General features: G+C 41.7%; 1 protein-coding gene across 1 annotated transcript in view; it reads right to left on the bottom strand.

Moving 5' to 3' along the window:
• Window positions 1–23,352, bottom strand: part of ENOX1 (ecto-NOX disulfide-thiol exchanger 1) — a 137,638-nt gene that overhangs the window by 24,312 nt on the left and 89,974 nt on the right. Inside the window, exons 8-9 of the mRNA XM_035902198.1 lie at window positions 18,500–18,684; window positions 3,588–3,695 (exon numbers count right to left, since the gene is read on the bottom strand). Coding sequence (XP_035758091.1) covers window positions 3,588–3,695; window positions 18,500–18,684 — 293 coding nt within the window. The remainder of the gene's footprint in view (window positions 1–3,587; window positions 3,696–18,499; window positions 18,685–23,352) is intronic.

The following is a 23,352-nucleotide window of genomic DNA, read 5'->3' as shown; positions in this document are numbered from 1 at the left end:
AAACTGGTCCTGATGGAGAGGGAAGGGGTGGCAATCTCTGATAAAGCAGTACAAAGGATAGCTGGGGACTGCAAACTCATCAGGTGTCCTGGTTCAATTCACTGATGCTCGTATTTCAATACCCTCGAAAAATCTGCAATTTACACTGACAGCAGGGTGATGCATTTCCAATGGATGCTACTTTTCCCTTGCACTGAAAGAAAGAAAGGAATCCTGTGAAACCATCTCATTGTGAGGATGGCTGGTAGGAATGAGCCAAGAGGGCTACTTCCAGCCAAGGACCAAAGTCAGGTATTTCTGTATCACAGTGTGACCAAAAGAGACATTTCCCCATTCTGCCAATTCTTCATTATAGAAATTCACCTCACGTGAGCAGTCCTTTTGAGTTCAGCTGAATTACTCATCTGAATATGAGGTCAGGAGAGCATGCTTGGGTATGTAATACTGCTCTGCACGGTAATGCCATGTCCTGAGTGCTCGGGAAGTGCTGTTCATGACTTACCTTTCACCTTTCCTTTTCCAGGCTGATAAAGTGCCATCACCCCTTGGTGATGGCCGGCTTCTTGGACAATGCTCCGCATGCGTTCTGCTGGTGACATACCTTTTCCCCATCAGCCACATGCACCTTTGACAGGAGAGTGGGCTCAGCCTCTAGCCTATGTTGGTCTGGCAGCCTTTCACCTCACCATGGTTTCCCACCATTGCCACCCTGGCACTGCTCCACCGGTTCATCTAACTCTTAACACAGACAGGATGCTTGAGCCTTTGCATCTCTTTTATTGACTGCCGTGCTCAGAAAAGGATGCCAGAGCCCAGGCAAGAGGGTGCTAGCATCCACATCTACATTAGGACCACTGAAATAGGAGGTGGAGGTGAACCAGTGGAGATAATGATGGAAAACTTGTGGGTAGAGAATGTGCAGCTGCATTCCCACATGCTAAAGGGGTAAAGTCCTTTTTTTTCCAATATTGTTTTTTTCTAAATTAAAATTAAAATTATATTCTCTCTCACATCGTAAATAGTGAAATGTTGAAATAGGAACCTCAGAAAAACATACAATATTGGAAAAACAGGACGTGCCTTACCCCCTAAGCAGGCTCCATCACAGGTCAGTGGTGAATGTGATGTTACCAGCAGAGAGCATGCTGAGGCAACACACTGAACTAATGCCAGTAACAACCAAGGGCCTACCTGAAAGGAAAGGAGAAAGGTTGAGGAGTTAGAAGACTCTGATGCATCTAATGCTGCAGGGGGTAGGTCTGACACAAACCAGCGTGGGTGAATCCCTCTGACAAAAAGAGTGGGTGGCCATGGGCCAGATCTCATCCAGAAGCCTTTTGGCTACAGTAATGCAACACGGTGCATGAGCAAACAGGACGTCTCCCATCAGGACATCCCAGCCTGGACATGGCTGGGTTTGTGCAACTGGATCCATGCGAGATGCTGCTGAGCCAGCAGACGTGCTCAGACACAGCTGCATCTCTCTGTGCAAGCACTCCCGTGGCGAGGCAGGGTGGGATCCCTCTGCCAGCTTGAGATGAAAAGGCAGATTTTTAGCAAACGTATCACAAAACTGAGTCATAAAATCGAGGCAGGAGCCTGGTGCTATTTATTTTCAAAAGAAATATTCATATTTACTTGACTCCGCAGGATGGTTTTCAATACCCGTTGTGGATAAAACACACAGATGATCTGTGATGCTTGTAAAGGAATGCTGTGAGCCTTGGCAAGTGGGGGTCATTACTGCTAGGGCTTCTGCTGCTCTGGAAAGTTTTGGAACTGGTTCAGGGTTGTTGGAGAAGCACACTGACTGCATAGCGCTCCTTAGGAATTCTGGCTACTTACAGTCTTGGCCTTAGGCATGTTTCAGAGCTAATTCTCCAGAGAAATGCAGATCCATCCTGCCTTTCTTTCAGCTACTGTTTCGCCTGTCTGCCTAGCATGAGCGCACATTTGATTCGCAATTAGTAGGAGTCTGCAGAGATTCAAAAGTCTGCCCTGGTGGTCCCTACTGGGGCCCAGTATTGTAAGATCTTTCTATAAGTTTTTTCAGCATTTAATTGCTACCAAGATATAAAATAACTTCATGAAATTTCATTATTTCTTTTCTTTTTTTTAAAGTATTTTCATAGAATCATAGAATGTTTTGGGTTGGAAGGGACCCCTAGAGGTCATCTAGTCCAACCCCCCAATGTTATACCTTGAATCCCATATAAAAATGTAAATGAGATGCAATTAACTCAAGAAATTTGGTAGATTCTGTGTTTATAAAGATTCTGTCATTACCAAATCCATTCGTCCTCATGATGCTTTGTGTAACATGGTCTTCCATCAGCTCTCATTTAGGTTATCTTTGTAATCTAAAGTGCTATGAACACGTATCTGATCTAGTTAGCAGTGTCCCTGCTCACTGCAGGGGGGTTGGACTAGATGACCACTAGTGGTCCCTTCCAACCCTAAACATTCTATGATTCTATGATTCTATGATCTGAACATTAAAACTTTATTTTTTTCCAGAATCTAAATTATTAGTTTCTAGAATATATTTGTCACCAGATATGTTCAAAGGCAAATGTTAGATGTGGAACAATGTCACAGCTTTCACAATGAGCATTAAAAAGATCTGAAATAAGCATAATTTACTTTTCCCAATATGTACATTAATGCATAAATCTGTCTGCAGACACATTCAGACATACATGCTGAAAAATCTTGAACATAAGAATCACCAGCATTTTGGATCTCTGCCATCTAAGCGATTCAGATGCCACCGTTTTTAAACTGCAAATACTTAACCAAGTCACTAAATATTTTAGCTCAAAATTTATAGAGAAAGGATTAAAATAAGGTCTCAAATGTGCCACACAGGTGGGGACTTGTGATTTCAGTGTGTCCAAGCGACATGGTCACAGACCACATGTATTTGTGCACATTGTGCTCGCACACAGTGCACTGTTTTGTCTCCAGACTTACAGATTTAGCACCAGATTTTCTTTTTGCTGTGTAACTATCCACCTCACCATGCTTATAAAACAATACTATCAAACATACTTCTCAGTGTCATAGAACACCTTAGCATCAAAGGAGGTGTGATAATCAGATTTACAGAGGTTTGCTTCTCACCACTTAAATAAGTGCATTGATAACAACTTTTTTAATGCCATTATGATAAAGTTTTTTGTATACTCATATCCGCATGAATAGCACATGCCAAGCTCTCTTTTTTTCCCAATACTAGTCTTTAAAGAAAGAGCTGGTTTCGGGTATATTTAACTCTCCCAACATTTTTTTTTAATTCAGAGCAAAACCACGCATTACTGATAGCTATGTAGAATAACGCAAGAGGAAATTTTACTCAAGACATGAAATTCAATATTGGATAGTATAAAACAAGGGTTCCTAACTCTGTTAGCCTCAGCTGCATTCACAAATGCTAATCAGAGCAGACACACAGGCCAAACAAGGTTATGGCTTGCTCACAGCATATTCTGTGGTCAGACACCTATGGATTTTGGAGGTGAAGCCATGAGCCCTCCATCCTCTTAGCCTGCCTAAGCCAGCATTTTTCTCCCACCAGAAACACTCACCTGTTCCTGCAGGACTTTAAGCATCGCTTGTGTATGTGTTTGCTCTTCCTTGGCTTGCTCCAGTTCGGATTTTTTGTTATTTAATTCCTCCTGTATGCTCAGCAATTGCTGCATAAACAAAAGAAGTTTCTGGTTAGCATCGTCTGGATCCAGAGCGGTTTTAAATCCATAGCTTGATAAAACCTCATTTCAAACAATGCTTTGCAGTCTGCTCCTACATTTATTATTGTTGCATAATCTGCTCTGTCTAAATGGACCAGAGGTAAATTATTTTCATCTGCATCTCCTTCTGCAGCAGCGCTCCACGAGTAACGCATCAGTTAATGTGTGTTAAGCTATTTGTTACATTAAAGTAGAAACTCCTGGCACAGTATATCACCCACAGAGTGACTGTCACATTCATCTGAACCACAGTCTTATTTGTAGAAGTATATGCGGTGGTTTTAATAACACTAGGGTAAACACTATGGTACATAAATAATTTAAAAGCACAGCCCTTTAATATAATTAGTCGTTGGCCCACAGCCATTTTCATTCTATGCAAAGCAATATTCTGGAAAGCTTTCACACTGAGTTGCCAAGAAGACAAAAGCTTTCCTTTTTTTTTCCCTTGCGCTGTGAAATTTTATTAGATCAGGAAGACTGACGCCCTACAATCAATATATCAGCCAGGAAGCCTACTGATCTGAACTGTCAAAACAAAAAGCTATGACCCAAACCTATTTTTATGAGGAGAATTCTGGGATGTAGGGACATCTTTAAAAGCCCACAACCCTTGGTCTTGGCTAGCTTTAGGTTCTGCATAGATTTATTATGACTGTCAAGAGCAGGTCAGTAGATTTAGTTAATTCTGAAATAATTATGTATTTTTGTATTGATGTGATGAATGTTAGACACTGCTGAAGAGCAAGAGGAGACAAACACGAGATTAAAAAGGAGTTTGTGGTGCTTTTACTTAGTGATCAAGGAAGGAACCTATTTGCTGGGGCAACATATTGCTTGTAAGCACACTCCTTTTTAAGGACTACTTGAACAAGTAATTGCTTTGCTAACTTGCGTTACTGATCTAACTATGTATCTAAGCACCTAAAGCTTCATTTATGCTTCTGCTTAGGCCTGGTAACTCTGGCTCAAACCGATGTTGCAGGTGTTCAGCATCTTGGTAAGTTACGGATAGCAAATCTAGAAATAGTCCCTGGCCTTGTTCCACTGCACTGGAAGTCCCAGGCATCAAAGGACGTGGCACCAGTGTTGCTTTCAGAGCTGCTTGGAAACAGATGACATTTCAGGGACTGATGGAGTTAGTGGTAGTGTATTTCTGTTGTAAGTGAACACCAGCATGATGGATTAATTCAGCCACTGAAGTAAAAATACATATGGGTATATATCTGATTATATCTCACACAGCCTACAGTCCAGCTGGGTTAGCTTTTTGATGGATCTTGCCTCCTGGACTGCTCCCTGGGGGCCTTCAAGTGACATTCAGGTCAGTGTATTCACTCTATCACAGCACAAGAGCATTTCAAATAAATCTCAGTATTTTACATGAAATAACAAGGTCTGTCCACTGAGGCTCCTGGCCAACCAACTTTTGTGTTGGAAGCTCTAGTTTGGCGTGTCCTGACTAGAGATGTATTGCCACCTCAGGTCTGCATTGGGTCATGTAGGCCTGTCCCTACATTTTTAGAAGATACGCTGAATTTGTGTATACTGTCATATGTCACACACTGATATCCATGCAGGTTCTTAGCACACTTACAGCTTTCCAGACATTTTGTAACTTTTTAGCCCAGAAGGGACTGTTTGGTCACCTTGTGTAGTTTCCTGCTATCACAGACCATTAAGCTTCACCCAGGATAGCTCTAGCTGATGTCTGCAATTTAGAAAGAAGGGATTCCAATCCTTGGAAGAGAAGCAGAGCATACAAGACACCAGAAAGACAGCATAAGCCCTTTCATGGGTCACTAGCTGAGACACCTGGGGTTTGGTAAGCAGATGTGTCACCTAATAGGGGCTGGTGAAATGTCCTCTCCTTCCCAGCTGCAACCTGTTTGACCTTACAGACCTGAACATGGCAAGGGTTGTTAAGAGAGTCTTTGCCTTCCACCTCAGAGTCTTCTCTGAGCAGTTATGTCTCACCAGTATGGCCAGGCTCTGATGGTTCAAAGGGAGGAGCCAAAAAGAATGAAACGATCCTCACACAAAGCCAGGAATGCATCTAGCCATTTATGTATGGGCGGGGCAGGGGGAAGCCCTTCTTTTCATCTCCGGGCAATCAGCTGAAACCTTGAAGCATGGAATTTGGTTATCGTCGCTGTCTCAGTGTGGTGCTACAAGTACTAGGGAGTCTGAGGAGGACCTCACAAGATATCTTCATTGCTCCACAGCCTCTGAAGGAAGTAAATAGACATGCATATCCAAGGAGAACATCACCATCATCCAGACTGCACCTTCATCCTGGTTCAGAGATTTTACTACAGCTTCTGGGGGAAGCCCTAGACCCCATGCTTCTGAACAATAAAAAACTCCCATCTGGAAGATCCCAAGTGAGTTTTAAGTCCATCTCTTCCCCTGGAAAGCCTTTTCACTACTGCATGACTGTTACAAATGGGAAACCAAGTTTCACTTATGGGTCGAACTTGTTACACTTCTGCTGGAATGGAAATCTCCTTCCCCATCCTACCTGCCCCCTCCCCATGGCTCTTCCATGGCCAAGTTTTACACACCACAGATCAGCTCACAAACTTCCACTGTTTTATTTTCACATCTCCCACTGCGATCTCCCTCTGTGATTTAGTCTAATTATATCCCTCTTCCTTTGATTCTGACTTTTTCTGGTTTGTGTTTGAGGCAATTTTTCTGAAACTGTCCGAGCATGGGAGGAAGTGGTGTGGAAGACACTCTCTGGAGAGCACGAGAGAGAGAGATGCTCCCTGCTCTGCATCTTTGTACTTGGCTCTGGCCCAGCCAGGAACAGGAATCCCAGGAAAACATCCAACACGCTCAGATTCCCCAGGGTAAGAGAGTGTGCATTCTGATTGCAGTATGAGCTGCAAAGCACTTGATATGAGATAAAACCTTCCAGCAGTCTTAATGGTTAAACTGTCAACTACTGCAGGCTTACTGCATGTGCAGAGGCTCATATTTTCAAAGACAGCAAATGGGTCTTATTTTCACGGGGGCGGAAAACAGAGTATCTGTAACTAAGGTACTGTATTCCCAGTCACACATAAGGTTTTTCCTTCACAGGACTGGGACCTTCCCATTCAACCCCCAAAGATGTCAGAATTGTTTAAACCTTGTAGCCATTCCCTGGGGGGTTAACCTTCTTTCTTTTTCTCTGCCACATATTTATCTCTAAAAGCTGCAGAACCTGCTCATTTTGCATGGGTCAGGTTCTGAGATTTCTTTTTCCTGAGTGGTTGATGCCACCACCAGGAAGTTGTAACAAGGACTTATACCTGCCAAACAGCATATTTTTCCCTTCTAGCCTCATTTCGGAAATGAAGAAATAGCTTTGACCAAAAAAAATATCAGCCTAAGACAGACGAACAGCCTGAAAAATTTCAGCACAAACACGTGATGTTTGGCAAAATTAGAAGCAAATGGGAAAATGATCTTATACTGGCAGGAATGAGGCAAGTTTCATAACAGGTACTGCTGTCATGCCTGCTTATTAACAGACAGCCTCTCCATAAAGTTTGTAATGAATGATGCCAAGATGATGGTATTTAATTAGTCAAAATTATTTTGTTTTTCACATAAATGTGCTTATTAAAAATTGATCCTATAGATATTTCTTCTGCCCTTCAGATTACTTGCAACTATACACCACAGTCAACTAAAATAAAAAAACCTGTTCTTGGTTTTAATGTTTGTGCTGATACTGTTCCACCTACTTTGCCATCTCATCCTGTGGTTCTGCCAGAGCTTCCCCCCGTGCCCACCCACCCACGCAGCATTTGCTATCCTGCTTCCCACCTGTTATGTCCTGCTGCCTTGTCTCACAGCTACTGCCAGCACAGCTATCAAAGTGTCCCTTCCTTCAACCTTGTCTCACCTCTCTGGCCATTGCCTTTAAGCCCTGATGTCCCTAACTTTGTGGCACAGCCACAGCATTCGAACAGCAGTTCCCCAGATTCCTCAGGCAAAGGAGTAACTGGGTTACACAGCCAGGAAATACCTGGCTCATTCTTCTGTTGTCTTCCAGTGGTCCTCAGCATGTATTTCTTTGGGCCTCTGAGGGTCCCCTGCAAGTTTTGCAAGGGTCTTTTCCCCCTGAAGCTCTGAGGACACTGGAGGGAGGTACCTGCACCAGCCTAGAGCTCCACCAGTCTGGAACCTCAGCTGGTCTACCTGCAACCAAAACTGCTTGTCACCGTGGCTGCCAGGTTGACCCTAAGAGATGAAACCGTGTAGTAGATCCAGGTCAGACTGGTAGACATCACTGATACCCTCTTACTGGCATTTCTGGAGAGGAGACAGGAAAGAGAATTAACCTACAGGTTGTCTCTCCAGATGCATTTTCGAGAGAAAAATGCAAGACACATTTCTTGTTTCCAGTGGCAGCTCTGGAGCTGCTCTGTATAGAAATGGTAAATAACACTTTCCAGTGTTACGCTTCCTTCATTCATGAGGACCAAATCCTCCCCGTACACAAGCAGGTGGCTAATTTCTTTATATAGGGCAGAAGGGTGTGTGTGTTTTATTTTGTTTTTTTCACACATTCCCACCCCCAATGATGAATCTCTGTCAGAGACAGTTCAGTACCGCCCATATTGCGTAGATCCCAAAAGTGCAGACAGAAAATTACCATCTTAAACCAATCTTCACAGCTTCTGAAACATTAAATATAGATGGCATTATTGAAGCCAGCTGAATTACTCAGACTGTGTACAATGCCGTGCCAGTGTGGCCAAGAATGCTAACAACCGAACAACACACAGTGCCTCAAAATATATGAGGAGCCCTAAAGGGAAAGTAATAGCTTGCTGTTGTGTACCACTGTGCAGCCATGAAATACTCCTTCTTTTTTCTCTCTTCCTCCCTGCCCACGGTTCTTCATTTCTGCCCAAAAGGCAGCGTTACATGTGTACAATTAAATATAAATTATGGACATATCTAGAAGTGTGGTCACACACCGAGCCTGGCAGGACAGAGAAGGGTCTCAGAAGGAAAGCGTGGTTTCCAGCATGAAACCATCAACTTAGCGTGCTAAGAAAAGGGAGGCAGATCAGAAGAGACCACAGGGCCTGAGGCTGTACTTAAGATACTGTAAGGCTGACAGAATAATGAAAAAGGAAAACCAGCATTTGCCACAAGTGTAGCAGTTACACTGCTGAATGGTCCTGCCCCCGCTATTTTGGTTATGGTTTTCTCTACAGCTGCTTGAAACGAAGTATGAAAAGGTTACAAAGACCTGAAAGAAAGGGAAGTAAAGAAGAGCAGACAAGAGAATGCTTCTGAGGTGGGAGCGCCGACTTTGATCAGAGGTTGTGCAGGCAGTTTCAGCAAACCCAGCCTGCTCAGCCACGGGAAGGAGGCACAGACTCTCCCTCCCATTGCTGGAGTAGCTGCAGACCGTCCAAAAAAGATCCGTGGCAAGCTCTTCTGAAATGACTATATCAGTCAAAGACGGATGGTCTTACACAGCCTAACTCAGTTGAATGGCCATCTTAGACACCTAGTGAACTCAGGCGAACTGAATTCTCCTACCCACATAATGTTTGGGGGCATCATGCTTGGTTTTAAACTGAAGCGCGGTAGGTTTAGACTAGATATAAGGAAGAAATTCTTTACAATGAGGGTTGCCCAGAGAGGTAGTGGAGGCCCCATCCCTGGAAACGTTCAAGGCCAGGTTGGACGGGGCTCTGAGCAACCTGATCTAGTTAGCGGTGTCCCTGCTCACTGCAGAGGGTTGGGCGATGACCTCTAGGGGTCCCTTCCAACCCAAAACACTCTATGATTCTATGATTCTATGTTACTCTCCTCTTACTACCTATAGGGAATCTATCCCTGTAAAGGAAAAATGTGGAGATCTGATTCACTAGGTGTCTAAAATGAAGGCAAAACTTACGTGCCTCAAATAAGCAGGCTGTATCCCAGCCAAGTGAAACCAAGGCTTGCACACTAAACAGTAACCCCGGGAAGCAGTTCTCACTTCTGCCGAAGTGCAGCCCTTTCCCCTAAACTACACTCGGGTCAGAGATCTAAAAAGTATGAAATCACAGGCATTGAAAGGATGGCAGAGTTCACCTAAAAATTAAAACACTCACTTATGCTAGCAATTTCTGAGGTTTTATTAGCTTTTTTTCCCCCCAGAATAAAACCGTGCTGTGTATTTTCTAATTTTATTTTATAGAATGAAAAAGAAGTTAAAGTTTGCCAAGTGGAAAAGGACAAAAATCAGCAAGGAAAATAAGTGTTTCAAAATTCTTAGAAGCTGTTCACAAATACAGAGGGGAAGGACAGTAAACGCTTCTTTTCAGAATCCTCCTTAGGTAGAAGTAAAAGAAATAATGAATCAAAATGAAATCTCAGGTACACAACCAATTGCAAAATAAAAATACAAATCCCTCTCCCAGTACTTCCACAGACCATCTGGAAGAGTGTTTTTCTCTTTTTGTAAGACAGACAAGATTTCCTATCACAAATGGCCAGCACATGGCAGGCTTGAATAATGAGAAAGTGACTTCCCAGCTGAGCAAATATGCATTAGCAACAAGACGCTGATGAGGCCAGACAAATCACCAAGGAAACAGGAGAATGTGAAAGACAAGTCAAAGAAGCTTTAGAAATGAGCCCTCGAGGAAGTTAGCCATGTTGCAGCCCTAAGGGCAACGTTACACACCATCCTAATGTATGACAAGGTATTATTAAAATAAAGAGTATGATTGTGGATTTTTTTAAGGGAATAAAAAGAAACGCAGTGTAATAGTGCAATGTTTCTCATCCCTCCCAGCTCTCGGGTGTCATAGGAACTACGCGGATGGCATTATATGGATGGATCATGGGGTTTGCAATGATGAAAGAGTCCAAGCCCTGACCCCCCTGCCCTGGGCTAAGTGAAGAGCTGCACGTGGATCAACAGCCCAGCTCCTGCTCATTGGGCATTCACCTCCAAAGTGAGTGTTCCTGGCTCTCTGGCCAGAGGCAAAGACCATGATGAACATGTCGCCTCCACAGGTTAACCACCTCAGAGGGGGCTGGGGAGCTGGACACACACTTGATAGGTGAGTGTGTACAGTGGCACTACTGAAGAACTTGGTCCAGCTCCTTCCTTAGGGAGACGTTTGCCATGCTCCCCTCCCCTCCCCCTGCTATTAGACTGGCTGCTGAGGTCCTACAGCTTTATGGCACTCCGAGTAGGAGCAGGCAGGACCGAACACGAGAAATATGCCAAACGAGAAGACAGACAGATATACACAGACACACTGAAACTGCCTAAAGTGAGGTTACAGAGAAGATGGAGCCAGGCTTTTCTTGGATAAGGGCTGAGGGCAAATAGAAACTTATTCAACAAGGAACATTTCTACATATAAGGAAAATATTCCACAGTGAGGGTGGCCAACCACTTGAGCAAGGGCTCAGAGAAGCTGTGGACTCTCCGTTCTTGAAGGTACTGAGAACACAGCCAGACAGGGTCCTGAGCAAAACTGAAACAACTCCAGAGCTGCCCTTGTTTTGAACAGAGGGTGGTGTATGTGACCTCCAGAAGTACCTTCTGACTTACATTGTTTGAAGGAGAATAAAAAGACACGTTTTAATTAGAATGACATTAGGGAAGAGAATCAATTTACCTAGTGTAATTCCCATTGAAACACAAATCCTAGTAGTGGAAGCAGAGTTCCTAGTAATGATAGCATCAAACACATTTGGAAACTATGTAATCAGCAAGCCAATGCTAGTATTTAGCATCTTTTAAAGAATTCATGTAAAATCACTGGACTGTAAAACTTATGAGATCTGTCCTTCATCACCACTAGACTACACAAGCATGTTAATGAAGATATTAGTTGATTTTTTCCATATTTTAAATAAAATGTGTGCACCCAATTATCTCTCTGAAGTGTTTATTCTTGCTACCGATCTCAGTTTAGCTTTACCAGTGGCAGCAGGCAAAAGATGCTACCCTCCACCATCTTACCACTAGAACAGCTATTGAGAATATGGTGCTTAAAGCATCTGTGGGCACTTATTTACACTTCCCCTAATATTGTTGAAGTGGTGGTGGCAGAAGTGGGCAATTAAACACTACTTTCAATAAGCTAAGGTTGTTAAATACAGAGGAGAACCCATTTGGCTTGTCTGAGATCTGGTAAATAATTAGCACTTAATTGCCAGCTGCTCTTTTTTTTTTAATATAAACAGAAAGAGTAAGTATTTTCTGGAAGTTTGAATGTGGACAGTACTATATAGAGTGCTAAAAAGCACAGGGAAACAAAAATAATACTTATTGGAACATTTCTCTCTGTCCCAGGAGCAGACATATTTCTTAACCAGTTTCCAAATATCAACCATAGGGCGAGAGAAGAAGAGACAGGCCTGGAAGTGAACATCTGGACATTGGGTCCAGTCACTCGCACTTGTCTTGTATCCATTCCCTATAAAATTGTCAGTGTTGATCAATATTGCCATTGCTACTCCAGTACCACTTTTCTAGGAAAACAGAAAGATATGAGATTCATAATGCAAGAGTAGTAATAAAAAACATTCCCAACTTAATTATTTCTGGTCTGTTTATTCAGCAGGTAAAACGCAAATACACAGGGTAATGTTTTTTATCATCTCTTTTATTTACTCTTCTCTTTAATACTGCATTTGGAGAAGAATCCCTTCATAGTTGTGCATAAGTATATTGGACGGGTTATATGCTGAATAGATGTTTGGTGAGGAAAAGGTAGGTGAACAAAAAAAGACTCCCAATCTCCCCTGCATTTAGGCTTTATTAATAAATATAGCTGTAACATGCTCCATCTATTCAACAATGATTTTAATTTCAGTGCTAACCTGCTACTAGAACCTGTATATTTAAAGGTAAATGATTATTATAATGGTCACGGGACTCACATGGCACCAGATTCGCCAATTTTCAGCCAATGTATCTGTACATATGTCTGTGACTTTTGACATTTCGGAAAGTTTGTGTGTGAGAGAAAGGAATGGTTGTGACAGTTAACAACATCTGTGAAGGATCTGAGAGCTGCAGACCTAAATGCCAGCTGAGGCTTATTAGAATTTAATAGGTGGTAGATTGGTTAGAAGAGTGATGCGGAAAAAAAGTCTCATGATGCCCTACCCTAGTAACTGTTGAAACCTCCTGGACAGAAACGGGCTTTTCCTCGCTGCTCCCACTGAAAGAGAGTGGAGCATGGGAACAGCCAGTTCTTCCATTACTTGTGTGAGAAAAAACTACTTTTCATGATAGGAGAGGAAAGACCTGAGCAATGCCATCTTTGCTTGTAGAAAAAAAAAGTTCTGCCAGCTCAGTGAGGACATAGGAAAATGGACTGGCTCTTCTCCGGTGGGAGGGAATGGTAGAAATCCAATGCATTGCAAAGGCAGCACGGTGAGGCCAACACTAGCTACCTCTGGCTTTTCTGCTCAGAATGGTTACTATACGTTAGAGGTATATGATCTTGCTTCAGAAGCTGAGACATGACCCTTGTGCCATCTCAGCTTAGACAAAAGGGTCCTAACCTGGCTCCCAGTGACTGTACTGTGGAAGCTGTGCTCACCCCACGGCCCTCATCACCAAATGCGTACCCTGCCCATCCTCCTCCGAGGGCGCAGTGAGTGTAAGGAGGGAGCTGCCATGCACTCCAGCAGCTCTTCTCACCTTCCCAACCCCAATGGTGAGGCACATGACAGGGCGAACTGTCCTTCGCTGCATGAACACTGAAAGCCTGAAATGATTGCTAGTCATCTGGCATTTATCAGAGCCCTTTGAAAAAAAGGTGTATAAGTCTCAGATGCGTGTGCTATTTATTTTACATGCTAAATGATTAGTAAACTGCAAAAGCTAGTCCTCAGTAGGTAAGAAATGTCAGGAGCAATGTGGCCTTTGCAGTAAGACCTTGAGTTGCATATTGAACAGCAAGTACAGGAAGGTATTGAATAGGTAATGATTAACTGTGCACTCTCTGATTGCGGCACCGAACGGGGAAGGGTCTCTGAGGTATACGAAGCAAAATACACAGGCGGTAGTTCTGACAATTCCTGGCTTCTGAGTGCTCAGGTTCACAATCTGCATTGTTATGCGAGTGAAATTGATACTGTTTGGGGAAAAAAAGAAGACAAGACAAAAGAAGACTTTCATCACGCTGCATCAGAGTGACACCCATGTGGGTCATCAGCAGGGCCAGAACACGTTTGGTCTCCTGCCGAGACATCCTGAGCTAACAGAGTCGGTGGCACCCGCAGCACTGTATCAGCCTTTATGTCAGCCCTATGCCTACCACCCACGACTGTTCCTATTGTTCTTGCTTTCCACCCCGAGCACTAACTTTAGGATAAGCACCCCCGCGCATCTCCTGCTCATGAGATAACCCCAACAAAGGGGAGTTTGTGCTGTCGCTGCGTGTTAGGAGTACAAACGCCAGCTCAGCTAACAAATTTAGGATAAGCACCCCCGCGCATCTCCTGCTCATGCGATAACCCCATAGCTAAGCTTTAATGCATCACCGCCAACAAAGGGGAGTTTGTGCTGTCGCTGTGCGTTAGGAGTACAAACGCCAGCTCAGCTAATGCATCGGTCTCTTTAGGGGACTGGGGCAATGAGGTGCCTCTTAAATGTCCCAAATACACCCCAGCATGTGCAACAGTAGAATCGTAGGCACTTGTGTACGTTTTCTGGTGAAAACATAGGTGGAATCCTGATTTAAATAGGGATTTCCTTGCCTGCAGGAGCTTAAATTCAGCCCATCATGCTCAGGGAGTTGTGACAGGAAAAATCATTATCATACATTTCTATGATGCAATGCAGCACTGTGCAGAATTACCAGTCTATTGGCAAATAAACCAGTTGAAGAATCAGTACAGCTATGCAAGCATGGCCCCACACCTTGGCCAATTAAGCCTGATGAAAAGGTGGAGCTAACTTGTTCAATTAGAGATCCATGCTAAAGGAGGTGTGCTCTGTAGACTTGGGACTAACTTGAAGAGTAAAAAATTGCAGTGGTGGCTGTGCTATGGAGGTGGTTCATGAACAACCCTGGGTGATCAGTAAAAAATCTAAAATTTACTTGGGTATATGCTAATAAGTGCCATCTCCTATGTGGCAAACTGACATTTTTCAAAGGCTCGTAACGTTATCAATTTCAGGAAGATTTTTATAAAGGATATGGAAACCGCATCATTAATTCAATAGTGACTCACTGTCAAATTCTGAGTCCTTGTTTCAAAGCATGAAGGTGGCAAGCGCATTTCCTCAAGAATTTTCTTTGGTGGACAACAAACAAGAAAAGCATGGTTTTCGTGCTTTGTTCTTGGAATGGATGAGACATTTTGATGAGAATTTTTTCAAAAGAATTTTGCTTGCTACTTCACATGGAATACACTAACCCAAATGGTTAAAATGTGCAGAAACTATATACCTACTGAAAACCAAGTCTTATAATGGCAAGCATTAAGCAACACTACTAGGTGATATTTTCTGCATTACTATAGTCATGTATCTGGTAAAACATTTCAGAGAGAGAGACAAGATTTTTAAAAAATCTTACAGCTGTGCTGTGAAGTATTGTAGAAATAGTTACAACTAAAATGTCTTTCCTTGTGATCACAGACTTTGTTAGAGAATACCAAACACTGCTGGAAAAACAGAGCCATTTGAGAAGTCATCTGCTTGGTATGTGTGTTCTCATATAGGAATAAATTGAAGGCAATACCACCTATGTAGCAGTGACAAGTTAATTCAATTTCCATCTCAAAATCAGGTAAAGTGTATCTCATTTGTTACCATGGATACAAGACATTATTTCCATTTGTTTGAGATCTCACAGTGGGTATGAAATTAAACTGTGACACAGTTTTATGGAGGAAGTTGACTAAAAACCCCATAAGTTCAATGTCATTAGTCCAAAGGATTTTCTTCTTTAGACACAATAAACAAGCAGGTTGCTGCTAGTGCCCATAAGGTATACTTCATAAGCAAACATCTGTGTGATTTTGCTGATGCTACTTTGGATCAGTAGGAGTGATGGAAGAGAAAATAAACATTTGTTGCATCAGTCCTGAAAATGTAGGAAAGAATCCCGAAAAATGTCCAGATGGTAGAAGCACATTAAAAATACATTGATGTTGTGTTATTTGCTATTGTTTGGCACCAAATCTGCTTACAAAAATTTTTTGATTCTGAAAATGCATCCACTTTTTCTCAGATAAATTTGCTTTTCAGGCTCCAGCTTGAATCACTTGTTCTCTAGTTTTCAAAGTTAGAAGAAGAGGTGTATGAAAAGGTGGGGAAGAATGAAGAGGAAAGAAGGAGGAAGAATACATTTTTTTAATGCTTACATATATGCAGGGTTCAGGAATTCAATGGCATTCAGTTTACCTTGTCTGAAATTAATTTTAATATATACAAAAGGATAAAAGGGAATACAGGTCTTCTTGTTAAATTATTACTACTCAAGTCCTGGCTATATGTTTAATATTTCATAGAGAGACTGATTTCCATAGATGCTGAGCACCTGCTACACTGATGGATTTCAGCTAAGGTTGTCATCTCTCAACACTTACAAGACCAAGCTGAGATAAAACAGAGTCTACCTAAATCAAAGGTTTATTTCTAAATATTCATGCATGAACTGCATGAAAAGCACAAAGGTTAGGAGATGTCATGACTATGGCTAATCATTGACATCCAAAGCCATCATCCAGCTTAATTGACTGTTAATTTCCCACCAAATATTCTGAACTCCACCTCCCGTGCTGCTGTGTTGCTGCCCTCCTCAGCATATTGTCAGGCTGGATTATCTGCAGTGTCTTCTCCAGCTCCTTGGGCCATCTCTAATTATATCCCATTGGGAGTTAGTAGGCCTGACCCCGAGATGGCAAACTAGAAAAATTCAGAACCTCACAGCAAAATTGTCACGAACATAGAAACTCTCAGGGGAATGGGGACTACAGTGTCCATTGCTAGCTGAACAGAGAGATAAGTCAGTCGCTCCCTGTTATTGACTTGCATTATTAACATTTGCTTGAAGTTATAACAGACATCTATTTATATTCTCCAGACTTGATTATCCTCCATCCAGACCCCAGGTAGGAAATTGTAATAATGCAAAATGAGTGTTAGGGCTCTAGCATTTTGATTTAGTAGTATTTTGTGCCCACCTTTCACTAATTTTAATGGAGAATTAGCACCAGCCTGAAATTTAGCACAATATTTATATATGCAGTTAAATTTAATGAAGGCAGTGATATTTAAGTATCCATTTATATAAGGACAAGATTATGAATAGACCCCAAGCATATCTAAAGTATACTGAAACCTCAAGTATTTCTGATTAATGACTTCATTTTAAGTTCAGGAAAGACTTTATTCCCACATTATCAATTACTTATTTTCTGTTTTTCAAGTATTTTATTCAGAATTATTCCAGTATACCACAAATGGCCCTAATTTTGTTAAACTCTGCAGGCTTAAAGGGGTTTATGCTCATATAAACATATGTGTAGGCTTTTTCTTGTGCTCTGTTATTTGGTGTCAGGCAGGATTTGCAGACTTGTTGGATTCCACCAGTACTGTGATAGCAATGCAATTCCTAACCCAACCAGGCAGTTCATACGTTAATGAATGTCTCCTGTTTTTTGACATTAAAAACCAGCTTATTACAATCTGGAAGTGGGTACAACTTGCCCCCTTCTGGAATTTAACAAAGAGTGATAGAAGAGGGCACACATTGCTTCAGGGCACAGATGAAGGAGGCAAAATTAACCTCTGCAGTGACATCTTGAGAAGCTCCATTCTAGATGGGAGCCCAGTCCAGTGTCTTGGTGAGCCACTGCCTCTGTCATGTAGCAGCTGAATACGAGTGCCTGGGCAGGATAGAGGTTATACACATGCATGTTGAATGAGGGGTGCTTATGTGTTAGTGGACATGTCAGGCGAAGCAGTGGGAGCAGTCTGGATGTGCTTGCCAAGATTTGCCCAGTACGACACCAAGAGAAGACTGGGAGAATGGATAAGGTCAACCAAAGCCCCCCTGCAGGGACACATTGCAGTTTCTGTCTGACTGATGTCAGAGAAAAAGCTTTGTTGCTGCACTAAACCACTTAAAAATTGCCTGAAGGAAAAGGTTACATCCATGGGTCAGCATAAATGATGAAAGCTCAGGAGATAGCATTGATGTTGCTATCCACTTGCAAGTTAGTGGAAGAGTAGTCTGAACAAGCTGGAGATGTCTCAGTCATCCTCAAATGAGAGTCAGCAGAAAAAAGGCACCACAGAGTACTGGCTATGCTACACTGGACAAACTTTCTTGAGCTTTTGTGCAGAATTAGGGCCAATTGGATTAAGTGAGGAGAGCAGTAGGGGATCATAGAATCATAGAATCGTTTAGGTTGGAAAAGACCTTTAAGATCATCAAGTCCAACCATTAACTTAACACCGTCATCCCACCACTAAACCATGGCCCTAAGAGGATTTACCAAAGTAATTTTTTCCTAAATAAACATGCATAAGGAGTTTTCTTGAATGATGATAGGTTTACATCTTATGAATTCCTAAAATGACTATCCCTAAATATGTCCCCACTTCCTCCTCCCCTTTCCCCCATCTAACATCTGCAAGATTTTGACTTTGAAAAGAAACCAGGACCTTTAGGGTCTAAGAGTCTTAAGTACAGCACTGCCCCATAGTACTACTTTCTTAAAAAAAGAAGACCCGTGCTTTTCTTCCATAGCAATACCTGCTGCATGCCTTGCATCGTCTGCTGCAGGAACTGCAGCTGCTGGTCCTTCGTAAGGCTTTCTTCTGTTCGAAAGAGCTGTCCTTTCTCCTGTTTCAGGAGCTCCACTTCATTCCTATAAGCATCCAGCTGCCATCGAAGACTATCATTCTCTTCCTTTAGCGCATACGCTTGGGCAGCCAGAGCTAAAAGAAAACGAAAATGTGAAGAAATCAGTAAAAAGGATTGTTTCCTTACAAATAACACAGAGGACATTGTCAGGGGAGATGACAATACAGCTGAAAGCCAGTGAGACATTTCGGAACTGAGACAAGACCCAGCAGAGCTGAAAATGATTAGGTTCTGGCAGAGACTGTTGCTGGGAAGTTATTTCCTGGGATGGAAGGAGCCATAAAGCGACCCTGGATAATTCAAATGCTACTTGCAATCTGGCTGCTAAATTTAGGCTTATATTTTAGGAAGAAACTGGCATGCAGTCCAAGGGCAAAGCAGCCACCAACTTTATAACATTTTCCCAGTGACGCTATAGGAACCGATACAACCGTTTAATAATTATACTGGTGCAGCGGCCAGATGTTCCAATCGGATCTGCGCTAAGGGATTTTGACTCTGTAAAGTTGCTGGATTTAATCCCGTGAGAGAGGAAACACAGAAATTCTTCTCCAAACTCGCTATGAACTACTTCGTAGCAATGGTTATGAGGAACCATTTAGACAGAAAAATGATGTAATAGAGTAAAATTATATAAAATGCAAATGCTCAAAAAAAGTGTTGGCACTACAAGAACATTACTACATTAAAGGCATTGAAAGACACTTAAGTCATTTCCTTAGGAAGCTCCATTTGGCCCCTTTTCAATTTAGAATGGCATTTTTATTATCATAACTGATAGCAGGTGTTTGTGAAGAAATCGATTAGTATGCAGGGATGGAAATTACATTTGCCAAATGACTTGCACAGTCTGCAATATAAGCTAAAATTTGTGTAGCAAAAGGCAGAAGGCTATAAAGCATGTACTAGGAACATTATTTAAATAAATTATCCAAACATAAATACATATAGGGAAGTGTGGCATTCATTACTTTAGGGATGTGGTTATCATCCTATAGAAGAACCCACTCCTGGTAGTATTTATAGTTGGCAGTAGCTGTGGTCATTTGGCATAGCAAACTGCCATACTATACTATTTTCCTTCTTGGAACTTGGTAACACAACAACATTACAGAGCAGCTGTAATTAAAAAACAACAATCTACCATAGCCAATTCTATCAACATTTGGTAACTGAAGCACATAACTGATTTACATTCCTGATTAAATGATTTCAGGCTTGGTATCACAGACTTCTTTCTTGCCCACCTACAACAGCAACATGGTTAAACTCCAAATTATAGGAAATTGTATATTAACTCCATTTAATGTTAGGCCTCTCTTGACTAGACCTTCCGCAGATAAAGAGTCCCTTGCTCCCCATGATAACGATTCAACACATTTGTGAAATTATAGCAGCACTCAGATAGAATGTGACAATATTTCATTACCAAAAAAAAGGTTTTATCTTTGGTAGGACAAACCTACCTTTTTCTCAGATAATTTTTACTAATTTTAAAATAGTACAAATGCGTTATGCAAAATAAAGTACAGTTAGCTACTATTCAAATACAGACATGGATTGGTTATTGTGCTTAATTTGGATATTCTACAGAATCTCTCTGGAAGATTTAGCAACAGTTACAGTATTGTTACATCAAATTAAATTGTTCTGAAAAGCATGTAATCATCCTTCCATGACAAAATTTACCCTCAAGAAAATGCAGTGATGAGTCCAATGGGCAAATAAGAGGATGAAATTTTTTTTTTTTTTTTTGTAAAAGCCAACAAGCTATGCTAAAAGAAAAAAGAAAAAAAAAGGCCAAGCAAATAAAAACCTCAGTCTAACAGAAACTCAAGTAAAAATTAAATGGTTTGGATTAGAAAGAGCTTTTAGAGATCATCCAGTCCAACCTCCCTGCCAAGCAGGGACATCTTTCATTAGTTCGGGGTGCTCAAAGTCACGTCCAATCTGACCTCTTGAACACTTCCAATGACGGGGCATCCACAACTTCTCTGGACAACCTGTGCCAGTGTCTCACCACCCTCACCGTAAAAATTTCTTCCTAATGTTCAATCTAAATGTACTCCCTTTCATTTTAAAGTTGTTTCCTCTTGTCCTGTCACTACAGGCCTTGGTAAAAAGCCTTTTTCTGTCATTTGTATTACTGCTGAGCAGTGTTTACACAGCATCAAGTCCTTTTCTGCTGCCCACCAGTGAATAGGCTGGGGGTGCGCAAGATGTTGGGAGGGGACACAGCTGGGACAGCTGACCCCAACTGACCAAAGGGATATTCCATACCATATGACATCATGTGGAGTATATAAAGCTGGGGGGAAAAAGGAAGGGGGGGATGTTCGGAGTGATGGCATTTGTCTTCCCAAGTAACCGTTACGCGTGATGGAGCTGTGATATCTTGGAGATGGCTGAGCACCTGCCTGCCCATGGCAAGCAGTGAATTAATTCCTTGCTTTGCTTTGCTTGTGTGCACAGCTTTTGCTTTCCCTATTAAACTGTCTTTATCTCAACCCACAAGTTTTCTCACTTTTACCCTTCTGATTCTCTTCCCCATCCCACCAGGGGGGAGTGAGCGAGCAGCTCTGTGGGGCTTAGTTGCCAGCCAGGGTTAAACCATGACTATGTAGTACTCAATTCCAGCCAGAAACTGTCTATTCTTCTGCTCTCTGAGAGCATGAAAAGAGACCATCATGGGCATACTCAAGTTTTTATGGAGGCTTGGGAGCAGTAGTTCATCTGCTGTCCATTGCCTCATCCAGCTCTTAAAAAAAATCCTGAGAGCTGCTGTAAAAGTGGAGGGCATAAGGCCTACGTACTTGTTAATCACTGCCCCCACTGAAATGTGGGTTAGGACCCATATTCAGCTGAGGTTCAGGCTGCCCTACCTCGAAAAGCTGCTGTCGTGTATTTTCTGGGACACACTACAGCTCAGTTGGCATTCTCCTTCTCCTTTTGTCCTCCTGGGTGAGTTCAGGCTACTGAGTAGGGCTAGGGACAGCACGAGAAGTCTGCTGCAGGGGCAGCAAATCAGGGGAAATGGAAAGGGCCACAACATGTTGCAAAAGTAAGTAACCTGTAGGTGATGAACCTATCAGGGTTTAAATAATAACTCACCCAAATGGAGCAAGTCACATTCTATATGAGCAGTGAAGGTAACCACCCATTTTTCCTTTAGAAAAACAATACAGCTTTTTCATTGCTAAAAAATTCAGAGATGCACCTCTGAATGCCATTCTTTTATTTTATTCTTTTCAAATTATTTTTAGTATACTGTATTAAAACATGTATGACAATAATTACATTACAGTACTACCAAGAAATCCCATCCAAGGACAGGTGCCCTGTGACTCTAGATTGCAGACACCAGAAGACAACAGCTGTATTTGGAAGAGGTTACAATCTATTTTAAGACAAAGGGGAAATATCCCAAACAACCTAAAGCGAGAGAATAACAATAAAGCAGAGATAAGTGTTTGATATTAGGCAGGATTCCCAGAGGTGTACAATTTCTTATCAACATTATTATACACTCTGGTGATCTTCCTAGCCATTCGTAGTAAGCAATTAAAGGCGGAATCCAAAGTAGAAATATATCCTTAAATAAGGAGGATGCAACACATATAGCAGCAGTGTAACAGAATACTAAATTGTCACAAGCTTTTAAATGAATTAATTATAGATAAGAGTCCACAAACGATATGGCATTAAATACACGTAGTTCTTTTGCTACTTAATTTAAAGCTACAAATAGTCGGTTCCTAACATGTGTGGACAGAGTGGTTAGCAGAAAAGAAGAATAAATCAAAGAAAGACATCTGGTGGACCCCAGGGGCTCCAGCTCGTCCAGCACTGGGTAACTGTTTTAAGCAAAATCAGAAACATTCTTTATGTTGAGCTAACATAACTATAATTTCAAGATATTTATATCTTAATGAACTGGATTCTGGATTCAGACCAATGTCTCTTTGATTCCAAACAAAATATCTATTATATATAAAATTAATTATAATTTATTTTAAAATTAGATTTTATTTATAATAATTACATATAATTATTTTATATATTATGTTAAAGGGCCCTTCAATGAATACTAAATTAAAATTAGAGGATTCTTTTTGGGGAAAGAGAATCTGCATTTTGGAATATAAATATTTTTCAAATTTTTACAGGAATTTTTGCTGTGACTTAACTGACAAAGCTAATGAGTACTTTTTTTTGTTGAAAAAAAATGTTTACTCAGCTCATCTCAACACAACTTCTATGCCATTTAAGTTAGGTAGTGCAGATACTCATCTACAGAATCCCTCTCCGACAGATGCTAAAAAGCATCTTAGGATAAAAAGACAATGAATTCTGAAAGCAACTACAGAAGAACTATATACACGGAAGCTAGATCAAAAGAAAATTCTGACAAGAATCTCAAATAGCTGCTCGTGCTGCAAGTGGAAGAAAATATTCCTACCTAAACAAGCACAGCTGGAAACCAGCTCCATATACACTTTACAGCATTTTCACTGAGGGATGCAAAATGATACCTGCCAGTCTCAGAGAAACGGCTGGAGGAAGATTAGACATATCTAAGTGGGGGAAACCTTCAGGTTGACATTTTGAGGACATCTAAGAGGTTGGTGTGATTTCCTTGTGCTGGGGCAGACATGCTATATGCAATTTGGCAACAGCCTCAGTGGCAAAGATAGACTCCACGTAGCGGACCCAGGCTAGACCCAATGCAGAAAGACACTCTT

This window comes from Egretta garzetta, unplaced genomic scaffold, assembly GCF_000687185.1.
Source record: "Egretta garzetta isolate BGI_Z169 unplaced genomic scaffold, ASM68718v1 scaffold269, whole genome shotgun sequence".
NCBI lineage: Eukaryota > Metazoa > Chordata > Aves > Pelecaniformes > Ardeidae > Egretta > Egretta garzetta.
The sequence above is the reverse complement of the archived record's forward strand: the minus strand, read 5'-3'. Positions and strand labels throughout refer to the sequence as shown.